This window comes from Morone saxatilis, unplaced genomic scaffold (assembly GCF_004916995.1).
Source record: "Morone saxatilis isolate NCDOM2014 unplaced genomic scaffold, NCSU_SB_2.0 Contig16, whole genome shotgun sequence".
Classification (NCBI taxonomy): Eukaryota; Metazoa; Chordata; class Actinopteri; family Moronidae; genus Morone; species Morone saxatilis.
In genome coordinates, this window is record NW_023339718.1 from 12,386,644 (window position 1) to 12,398,287 (window position 11,644).

The following is an 11,644-nucleotide window of genomic DNA, read 5'->3' on the forward strand; positions in this document are numbered from 1 at the left end:
GCTCACCTGGCAAACTAACAACAACAACAAACAAACCTGTCTGAGATTGATGTCAGTGATCTAAACAGACATGGGAAGCAGCACAATTGAAAACTTTCATTGGAAAAACAAAAAATCGAATGTTTTTTTAATTGAAATCAGATTTGCATAATAATTTGGAACACAGTGTAGTTGTATTGCTTGACTATATTTAACCTGCTAACCTTATATATGTTGTACCACTCAGCTATATTTCTCAACAGCAAAGCACATGTACTGAATTACTGAACCTTTCTAAAATGGAAAACTAAGACTGAATAGTATAACCTTCTTAAATGCTGTTGTATTAAGCTATATTAGTTTTGTACCTTATTAGTGCACACCTACATGCAGTACTGTACTGTATGTACAATATGAAAGCAGACATGCATACCCCGGTGCTTCCATTGCTATATCTTTTACTCGCAAATTTTTCTTTTGCTATATTGTGGCTTTGTTTTTCTTGCTGTACCTAAAATGTTAAAAAATCTTTTTATTTCAGCTTTAATGCCTGACAGAGAGCTCATTCAAATTTCTTGGGGAACCAAACTTTAAGGACTAACCTTGCCTCCAGAAGCTCCTTTACATCATCTTCTTTGTAATCCTTACTGTATTTGTTGTTGCACCCTCTTTACTCCTACTCTGATTCCCTCCTGAGGTTCTCCCCGTCTATTTGTCCTTGCTACTGTTCCTTACTCCCCCCTCTGAGTAATGTCCCTTATTCTCCCTCTCCCTGTGTCTTGGCAGGTGGTAGAGATAGCTTTGAAGGTTAGCCCCATACTGGGAGCCCACATGTTCCAGCCCCTGCTGCCAGCTGTCTTTAGAGGTATTGTGGATGGCGAGGTGAGTTTTACCTTAACATCTTGCACTGATCTGGACTGGGAGTACATAAAAGGACCTGTAAAGATATGTTATATTACCTACAGTGCCCATTTTCCATCTTCTTTTGCTGAATGTTTAAACACTCAACCTTATTAAACCTTAATATACTCATTTGATGATAGAATATTCCTGTATCTTCTTTGAGTTCGTCCTTTTCTGTCACATAGAAATTAATTCTCATGGAGACTATAGAGTGGCATTTATTGATCATCAGTTAAGTTAAATGGCATAGATTGCCTTTCCAGGATTCTGCTGTGTCAGTGAACCCGTCTTTCCTCTTATCATACCTAATGACCTTTGAAGAGCATTTGTGCGTGGTTACTGTATGTTTCTGCAGCTACATGTGTGATTGTGTATTCTCACTGTGTGCATGTGTTTTCTACAGAGATACCCTGTGGTGATGTCCACCTACCTAGGAATCATGGGCCGTGTACTGCTCCAGAACTCCAGTTTTTTCTCCTCCCTGCTCACTCAAATGGCCACTGAGTGTAGCCAGAAGGTGAGACGCGCTTTTCGCCCTTCATTTCTGTCCTCTCAGCATAGTCTCTTTGAATGTCTGTGAGAGACATAAATGCAAAGTGCCTGTTAAAAGCGGAATCATTCTGAACGAGGCTAAACGTAATGAGCCATAGCATTGCAAATGGTAACATTCTCATGCCCTAAAGTTTAGAGCCGTACCCCTTCACTGTGAAACTCTTGACATTGTTGATTTTCTCTGACCCATAGCAAGATTGATTTCACTTTGTTTTGGCGTTACTGTTTTAGGGCCTTTGCTCACAAAGGGTTTTTTTCTGAACATCAGTGTCTTTTTTTCAATTAATCCCATTGAGGAGAGCGTGTATGCGACGGAGGAAAAGTGCTGCACCCAGCGCGTTGTTTTAAACTTCTTAACCTTTTTTGTGAGGCCGCTTCAAGCGTTTCTAGTTGAAAATCTCTTAAACTTTTAAGAAAGGCCCTGGTATTGTCACTTTCGCTCATTTCAGGCGACCAATCATATATCAGGTAGGGGACTCTTACTCTTACCTTGGTAATGAAGAAAATGGAGGGGAAGCTTGTTCTGACCGTGTCCATCAGTCGTGAGCTGTATGATGTGATAGCTTTATTACTTTTCAAAAAGTCCTAGCACTCCCCAGTGTTTTTCTGCCAGAAGAAAACGCTATGTGAACACAGGCTCTTAATCTAAATAAATGAAAGGCCTAGAGATGTCTCTTTAAGTTGTCTCTCCGTCATTTTCTTCTTTCACAATAGAGGACAAGACAGAGTGGTAAATGAGGCAGAATAGGTTGGGAAGCTCAGTTTTGCTGACTTTTATGACAATGGTAGACGCACATTTTTATGGATTAAAATAAAATCAGTAAACTCTGTCTTGAGTTGTCAGACACTGTCTCTTTCTTGACCTCTTTCTATATTTTATTTCCGCTTTATTTCTGTCTCCTCTTTCTTCCTTTATATTAACCCTCCTTCTCTTCTCCCTCCTGTCCATCTGTCTTCCTTCATCATTTTCTCATCAGATGGACCAGTTGTTGGGCAATGTGATAGAGATGTGGGTCGACCGCATGGACAACATCACTCAGCCTGAGAGGAGGAAGCTGTCATCGCTGGCTCTGCTTTCCCTCCTACCTTCTGACAACAGGTAAGAAACATTTATCATTAATTTATGTGCAGATGATGAAAAGTGGATAGCACTCACCCTGTCAGTTGTCAGCTGACATAAGGGCAAATAAGGGGAAAGTGAAAAGACATATTTAACACATTTATTCATCTTTTGTTTGTCTTTATAGACTATAGAGGGGGGATTATCTTTTTCTGGGAGGTCTGTGGAGTTGAAAGGGTTGTCCGTAACAACAGAGAATATTATCTGTTGAAAAAGATAACAGCTTTTTAACGTACAGTCAGAATATGCAGCACAAAATCAACAGCATAACCAGTAACAGCATAACCAGTAACAGCATAACCAGTGTCACCATAACACCATATGGGTGCCAATAATATGTGACAGTGGCACAGCACACACACATAAAGCAGGCATATGTAGGCAGTGGGGTTTCCAGGCATGCTTTACACAATGTATACAGGAGTGTGTTGTGAAAGACAACTTTACGTCCTACAGAATGGGGTGCACTTCTAGATAGGTGGTGATAGTTTTACATAAAACCACACAAACATGTTCTATGAGTTTTCGTTCTGTCTAACTTACGGCTTCTCTGTAAACCTATAAATGGTCAGGTTTTACCAAGGGGATGAGACATCTCTCTGTGCTTGTGTGTGCGTGCCTACTTCTGTGAGTTAAGTTTGTGCATCCACTTATGCCCCTTAATGTGTGTGGGACCACAAGTGTTGACCACAGCTAGTTGAATTACAGTGGCTTATGGTGCAAAGAGGCAACACCATCAGGGCCAACATCTCTCACCATGTCAGTGAAGAGGCAAACATGAACACACACAGAGAAGACAAGCCCTCTTAGATCAAAACCTGTGATGTTGTTTAGTGTAAATGTTTTTTAAGGCTGTTGCTTGCGATGTTAGGTAATTTCCTCCAAATACTCAAAATAAAGCTCTCAGCAGCTCTGTTGGCTGAATCTGAGATTGAAAGTAAGCAGAGTATGTAAGTGGGAACCAAGTGGGGTGTCTATTTAAAATACAAAGTCCTATATGATGTCAAAAAATGTTATTGCCTTGGTAGCTCACCTGGTATAGCTGGCGCCCCATGTATCAAGGCTGAGTCCCTGCTGGAGCGGCCATGGGTTAGAGTCTGACCTGTGGCCCTTTGATGCATGTCATCCCATCTCTCTCTTTCCTGTCTATCTTGAGCTGTCCTGTCAGTTAGAGGCTGTATAATATATTATAAGATTGAGAGATGGGCTCAAGTTTGTTGTTCTTTTTCTTTTTCTTGCTTTAGTCATCACATATCAGGCTGTTTTCTTTACCTAAGTGTGACAGTTGCACAGGAAGGCTGTGTAGCAAACCTTCAACAAAAGATACTCTTCAGTTGCCATCAAAAGAGTTTTTCTCATTTCATTTTCTGAGTGAAATTTCTCTTGAAGTGGTTCAAAGAAGTCATTGTGGAGTTTAATAATAAACCTTTCTTGTGATGTCCCATTTCACTATGTGGTGATGCATGTTTTTTCAATCAAGATTTTGGGAAGCTCAGTTTTCTGCAATTCAGATATGGTAATCATAGATGTAGACAGGCATGAAATCCTTTGTTACGCCCCCATCCTTGCTCTCCGACCGCAATTGATTATGACAGCCTTGGCTGGTTAAGTGCTGCATGACAAATCAACATTCTCACATACAATCATAACTAAAATAGGAAGGGGTCTACGAACCATGCAAAAACCGCAAACAGCCCTATTTAAAACCAGTGTTTGGTTCGTCCCTTCCAGGCTACTTGAAACATGGTGGCCTTCATGAAAGGTTGCATCTGTAGACATAAATTCTAAATTAAAGTATAAATTCCTCATTCTAAGTTAAAATAAACACAACAGTTCTTATTTTCAGGTGATTAAACACTAATGAAAACATGCCAATAAATCATCTTTAATGTTACACTCTGGACCTTTTAATATTATCGAACAGCCTTTTTTGTATAAGATGTAGCAAAGTATCTAAAATCAAAATCCTGAGTTTGACTGGGATAATGATTTATTTGATCAGATATCTTTGCACCCTAATGATACAAATGATTTTTAAATAAAATGCATCATTAAAAAAAACTTAGCAATCACAAGAAAAAAGTTAACTTTGACCCAACTTTTTCTAGCACTCATTTAGCACCACAAATTAGCTATTGTGTTTAGCAGACAGAAGATAAGAGCTTGTTGGAAAACAATTTTGCCTAAATATGTGATTAAACAGGGCTGCCTGATAAGTTTAGCCCATCAATTGATATTCTATCATTATTTATGCACTTTGTTTTGCAGTTATCATTTTTAGTTTTAGTTCTTATCCTATTAGAAAACATGACAACCTCCTGCACTTGGTCTCTGGACATTAAGAATATAAAACAGGAATCATTGCAGTAACTTAATGAAGATTCATGACTGATATTATATACATTTCTTGCATAAAGAGATAAACAAATTATTTCCAGAGAGTTTATCTCTGTTAGTGACAATTGTTGATGTTGATTTTATTTAGCAACCATATTAACGTCAGAGAGTCTGTAGTATGACCTTGACTGCACTTGGTCTGTGCTTCAGTGTTGATTAAAAACTTCAGTGTTGATAAAAAAACATTATTTGGACTACAACTTTAATTGATGATCATCGCTCCTTTGCGAAACAAAATTTGGAAATGTAACAAAATTTGAATAATAATAGTAGTAATGCTGATGACATTTGCATATACATTTTGTTGTGTTGCAGCACTAAATATCTTTACCTGTTTAATTTTGATTCTCTAAAAGAGAAAATATAAACCACTATTACACTATTGTTTATATAGCAATACAGTAGAATGCACCACTGGGGAATTTGCTTCAAGGCGTAAAGCGAAAAGGCACAGCTACACACAGATTTATTCAGTTTATTATTACTCATTGTTGGATAGGGTGCATCACTCTGGTGGACCAGTCAAGAAACTTAGATAGGAGATCTAAGAGAGGAGATTAAAATGTGCAGTTTGTATCTGCTTCATTTAAGTAAAGGGATGATCATTTGTCCAAAAACTGTTGTTGCTGTCACAACATATCATGTAACACAGTATGCCGAAGTTGTTGTTATTTAAAATAGCATCTTTTCTGTTTTCAGATGATTGTATTGATGTTGAACAGTCAGATAAGCTTGTCATAGCCTTGACAGATTTTTTTCTTTTTACACTTTTCAGATTGCTTTTTATTAAATCTGTCAACTACTTGTGATACAACCTAGGTTGGATAGGTTTCATTCTTTGAATGCATTAATGTCCCGTTTGTCCTTTGTGCAATTTATGGTCACTAATGTTTAATTTTGTATTTATAACATGCACAGCCATGAGTCAATTTAACCAAAGACTACTTTACTCATCAGAACACTGACAGCTTGCTTTTTGATGGCAAAGCTTCTTTTTATAAATGTCAATACACAACACGTACAAGGACCTTAATAAATCAATATGCATCTTTCTTGCCTGGATTGGCTGTTCTCACATTTTGTATAATTATGATTATAACAGCGTATGCAAGAAGAATATTTGATTTCTCTGAACATGATGTACCAGCTTTCAGAAGACACAACGTACTTTTTGCCTCATGAAAAGTTTTGATTACTTGTTAAATTTAATCCAGACATTTGATCTGCTCTGTTGAGTTGTGCATTCTTTTTAGCAGTGGGACCACAAATGTAAATTCCAATTAAACAATGTCACGCAGCCATGAAGATTAAGTGCACATCTGGCTGTTTGCGTACATGCAAATCTTGAGATTATGCAATTCCTTGCCTTTAATTGTTAGAACTTTAAAAGTATAGTTAATATAGTATGGTGTATATATATTCTATACTGTATAGAATATATATATAGTCTTAATTATTTGTTTCTCAGACCTGTAGCATTGATATAAATTGCATTTCTTGTTTTCTTGGTTTCAGTCTGCTAATGAAATAGTTGCAGCAAAACTACAGAAGATTTACACCACCTTTAGCCCTGGCATGAGTTATGCACTCCCCACTTACACCACCAAAGCACTTGGGCTATTTAGGTTCTACTCTAATGATGCAAAATAAATGATGCTCAACAGCATCAAATGTCATCAGTGATGCTTATTTGAAATCCATTTGCAACAAGCTTACATGAAATATATGAATACATACACATTTTAAAAGTCGAGAGGACGTATTATAGCAGTGGTACTGCTTTTTGAAGGTTTAAAGATTTTTACCGTAGAACGTCAGGATCTAATGATAAAATTTTAGCGCAGAAAAAAAAAAAACAGCACTCAGATTTCAATAAATTCACTTTGAAAATGTAATTTTGTGTGTAGCCTTCACTGGTCACTGTCTCCCTGACACTGAGACACTTCAGTCTGATGAGGATTTTGTTGCTGCAACTAGTTTGTCTTTCGCACACAGCCTGTCACCTTTCAAATCTTGTTTCCTTATACGTTGATTTGAATGGCAGGCACGAAGCAGCAGCACTAGTCAGCCATTAGTAAGTAATCACCGGAGAGGCGTTGGGCTGGATAGAATTAGAATTGACAGACATGTTTAAATGTGTGATAAGGGATCTTTAATATGATACCTGCATCCAGTTGTTGCCATGGCTGCCAATTTGAGACTATTGTTAAGAAATTTAGGGCAGAGTTATTTTACTCACCCTGGATATTAGTAGTGAAATGTTACTGACTGAAAAAAGGACTATTTAAAATTCACCAGGACAGGTTTTCCACTCTCTTTATCCAATATTGCTTTTACTATTGATTAGCCTTAAATATGCATTTTCCCTTTCTTCTGTTGCTTATATACTGGTACTTACACTCATACATATTTTTGTGAGTGTATATGTACGCATGTAAATGGAGTTGGAGAATTACAACTTTTCTACATGTGTAGAAACTGTCACTGACACATGCTGACTAGATTGCATCCATATTGCTGTAGTTGAGCTTTTACATATTTCAGTCTTGATGGCATTATTATAAAGGTATGAGCATATAATTCAGTAGCAATCCCCACACATACGAAATAAGAGACAGATCTGTGTGTCTGTCATGCACCAAGTTTCCATTTTTTTGCCATACTTCATGCTCAGTGAGCTCTATGCAGCATTGCCTGGGGTCTACCTAGTCAAGTGCTTGAACTGACAGAACCTTTGATGCATCAGTGCCTATACCCACACATACTCACTCTTTCTCTGTCTTTGTATTCTTTTCCCTCCCTGCTTTTTATCTCTATTGACATGGGAAACCCTACCTCCATCCAGTGCTTTCAAAGAATGACTCAAATAATTCATCAATGACTGCTGCTTGTCGCAAAGCTTTGGTGATAGATTTTGTTAGCCATCTGCCGGTTCAGCAAGCCTATGCTCTACAAGGTCACTTCTCTGGACGAATCGCCATAGTTGCTATGATAAAAATTCGAGACTCAGCCCACAAGGCTGTGTGTTACGACAATAAGCCTCATCGATCTTTGTTTTGCACACTTGAATGTGTGCCTTGAGACAATAAAACTGCCTTTACAGCTGAAAAATCACCTGTATCATATGCAGTTGATAGTTGCAATGGGAATATGTTTTTGTAGGGTCATAAAAGTAGAGAAATGTTTTCAATGCACTGTTACCCACATGATGGTTTGAGCTTTTTATTACCCTCTACCTCTCTCTCTTTATGAACTCTGTTGTATTGAAATGTTTCAACCAAGTGTGTTAATTCCCAAAGGTGAGTTGGTGAGGGTGAGATACATTAAGACATAACAATCTGGACATGTGTACTCTTGTGTGAGTTGATGGATGGCATACATATCCTTTTTTCTGGATGGCCATATGTTTTTTGACAGACAATGTATCACTTTCAACTTTGCCAGGATTTAACCCAGGCCATTGCTGTCTGTTGATGTTGCTCTTGATGACCATTTGCGCTTCTTTGGATTCATCTCTGTGTGTTTGAATGATACATATCTATTCATACATATATGTATGTTTATATTTTTATATAGTGTGATCCAGGACAAGTTCTGTGGCATCATCAACATCTGTGTCGAGGCACTGCATGATGTAATGACTGAAGATCCCGAAACAGGCACCTTCAAAGAGTGAGTATGCATGCAAACAAAGAAAAACAAATGCTTAAACACTTAAAAATCATACAGTTTAAACCCTCCAGTCATTCTTTCACGAGTGAATGAAGTTTGTAATTTTGACAAAGCTTCTGCATTACGAGTAAAGACAGTCGAAATATTTGTTTTGAAAGTACTTGAGGTAGTGCAATTGCAGTTGTGCTGCTGAAGCATGAATTTATCAAAAACAAACGTTTAAAATTAATGAGCAATCCCTTTACTCATGGATCATGACGGTGTGCTGAAGGAGGCAGAGTGGGAGTTTTGGACAGGATACATTTCTCTTGAAAACTAATGGCCCTGAAAACACTTGGAAGGAGCTTACTATGGAAGCAGCCACAAACCACAATTTCCCTTCAACTCTGAATCTGTTCCAATAGCAATATGTAACAATTGATTACTAAAAGCAAATGAATGAAAAATAGGAAAACAAAAGTTGTAGTTGCAGATCAACAGAGTTTAAAGTGGAGAGGTTTTAAAAAAAATGGTCAAGTGGCCATATGGTTTTCATTATTCAACAGAGCATTACAACATTACTTTAAGCCTACACTAACAGCAAACAGTTGCTCATTTACACATCCAGACGCTAGAGTTACATTATCATACATTTGGAGTGCTGTTTCTGTCTAGCTGATGAATAAAAGTCCTATATTCACCTTCTCTTAGCTATTTTTCGTTGGTCAACGACTCCTGAGGGAAATATCTGCCTATTTAGCTGCTAAATGCTCCAATATGTTCACCAGCTAGTCTCTAACCATGTCTCTCTGTCATTTGGTGTTTCTCTACTGCAAACAGCTGCCTGCTATGACAGTGTCCAAAATCGTTGATATCATTTGGAACTGCAGACTCATATTTTCATGTTCACTCCAAGAGAGTAGTAGTTACTAAGCTGCATTTCCTAAAAAAAATGCCATTAGTTAAAGTTTCAACCTGCTACAAGGAGTTTTCAACTAGGGAAACAGTCTAAATTAAATACTGATGCCTCTATACCTACATAAGCACACAAGAGATTCAGGGGGAAGATTGTCTAGGTCTGTATAGTTATTCTTAATGCCCGCCATGCGGTCGGATTCCCTTTGGAACTTTTGTCCACAGGGCCCGCCAAAATGAACAAGAAATGAAAGTTCCTTGTTGTTGCTTTTTTAAGTAGAATTTCTAATCACGAGTTATCAAATGCTGCTGGTCAAAGACACAAAATGTGACATTCACCACCCCACTACCTTATCTCGACTCACAATAAGTATTAAGTAACAAGGACAAAGGAAATAAAATACCACACACAGACTCTGGACTGAGCACAAAGGTTTTGTTCATAATTCTCTCTGCATGCAAATGAAGCAATATGAATAGCAAGCAGAGCTGTGCACCAGAGTGCCAGAAAGTTCCCCCTTTTTTGTGTGTGTGTGTGTGTGTGTGTATGCTATCTGTTCTGAAATTGTCTCCTACTTTGCAGGTGTATGTGTGGTTATTAATATTGAGTTGAATATTATTGTTTTTGCAGCTGCATGCTGATGAGCAATTTTGAGGAGCCCAAGCTGAGTGATGATGAGGAGCCACCAACTGAGCAGGACAAGAGGAAGAAACTGGTCAGTCAGACACACACACAATGGCACACACAAAGTAAAGATCTAATTTTGCAGTCGTGAAAGCCTTTCTTTCTGTTGTTTTATTCTCATTTTAGATTTTAGATAAATTACTCAGTTAATATAATTCTTTCAGCAAGTGTCTTTCTGTCAGTCCTTTGATCACAAAAATAGTCCTCTTCCCTTGTAGTGTCCTTTATGCTACACTGGCTCTCATAATACAAGATTAAAACACTCAACAAAAATAAACCCTATGATTTAGAGCCCATAAATGTATTTCTACTGTAAGCACAGAGAAAGGTGGTCATTTCATATACTTGTTAGTCGTGTACTAATTCAGAGCCACCTCTCAGCTTCAATAGCTGCTACAGCTTTTCATGCAGTGCACTGTGTAATCACTTTTAAGTGCAGCCTCTGGATACACGCATGTGTCATTGTAGTATGCTTTGAGTCACTTTAGGTAAGCATGGATGTTGTTGAGTTCCTATAAATGCCCCTCAGGTGGGGGATGTATACCAATTAAACAGTGCAGTGATGCATGTATGCATGAGCATGCATTCTGTATGAGGATATGTTCCTCTGCTACTCACGCTGTGGAAGCTCAGAAGTTATAACGCTACTTCACATTGTAAAAAATATTGTTTATTGGGATGATGGTGTCTTTGTGTGTTTGTGGTCTATTTCAAATGAGTCCCTGAGCAAAATCAAATTTATACACATTTAATTTAATTTCAATGAAGAAATCCAGCTGTACTTACTTTCTAGTGTGACTTTCTGTGACTTTTTCTCTGTGTATGTGTGTGTACTTGCTGGGCGGTATCCAAGTGCACTTATCACCTCAGCCCAGACCCTGACTTTTTGCTCCAGGGAATAGAAAAGAAGAGACTTAAAGTCTCACCTCCCCCTGCTTCTCTATACGTGTGGGTGTGTGTGCTTGGGAGACATGCATGACTGTGTGTGTATTTGTATGATGGGTGTACCCACATGAGACAGTTTTCAGGAAAAGTTAATGAGGAAGGACACTCCTAACATTTTTGAACATTTACCGACTCCAGTTTGTCTTTCTTATGGCCTGTTTCCTTGGCAGGTGTATGCGGTGTAATAGCATTAATGTGTACAAGAATGTTTGTGTTATTCTGAAAGTGCTGGCGAGAGACTATGAGCACTCATAGGAACCCTTAAACTGTTTCATCTCTGCATCAGTGCCTTCCTGATGAATATATTCAGATAATGCACTGTGTACATGTCTGTGATCAATCAATCAATACAACACATTTTTTGCTAAAATTTAAAGAAATCACATCCACATTGCTTAGTTATAATTGCACTCAATGGCACACAACTTTTGTAAGAAGCTGCCATGCATGTCCACTAGGGCTGTAGCAATACACTAATCTCGCGATACGATATGATA

At 38.1% G+C, this 11,644-nt stretch overlaps 1 protein-coding gene across 2 annotated transcripts in view; it reads left to right on the forward strand.

Moving 5' to 3' along the window:
* The window catches only part of ipo11 (importin 11), a 101,093-nt gene that overhangs the window by 67,212 nt on the left and 22,237 nt on the right, over positions 1-11,644 (forward strand). For both annotated transcript variants that reach the window (XM_035658377.1, XM_035658378.1), the window contains 5 exons: positions 766-861; positions 1,286-1,399; positions 2,412-2,533; positions 8,528-8,623; positions 10,149-10,233. In XM_035658377.1, the coding sequence (XP_035514270.1) occupies positions 766-861; positions 1,286-1,399; positions 2,412-2,533; positions 8,528-8,623; positions 10,149-10,233 (513 nt within the window). The remainder of the gene's footprint in view (positions 1-765; positions 862-1,285; positions 1,400-2,411; positions 2,534-8,527; positions 8,624-10,148; positions 10,234-11,644) is intronic.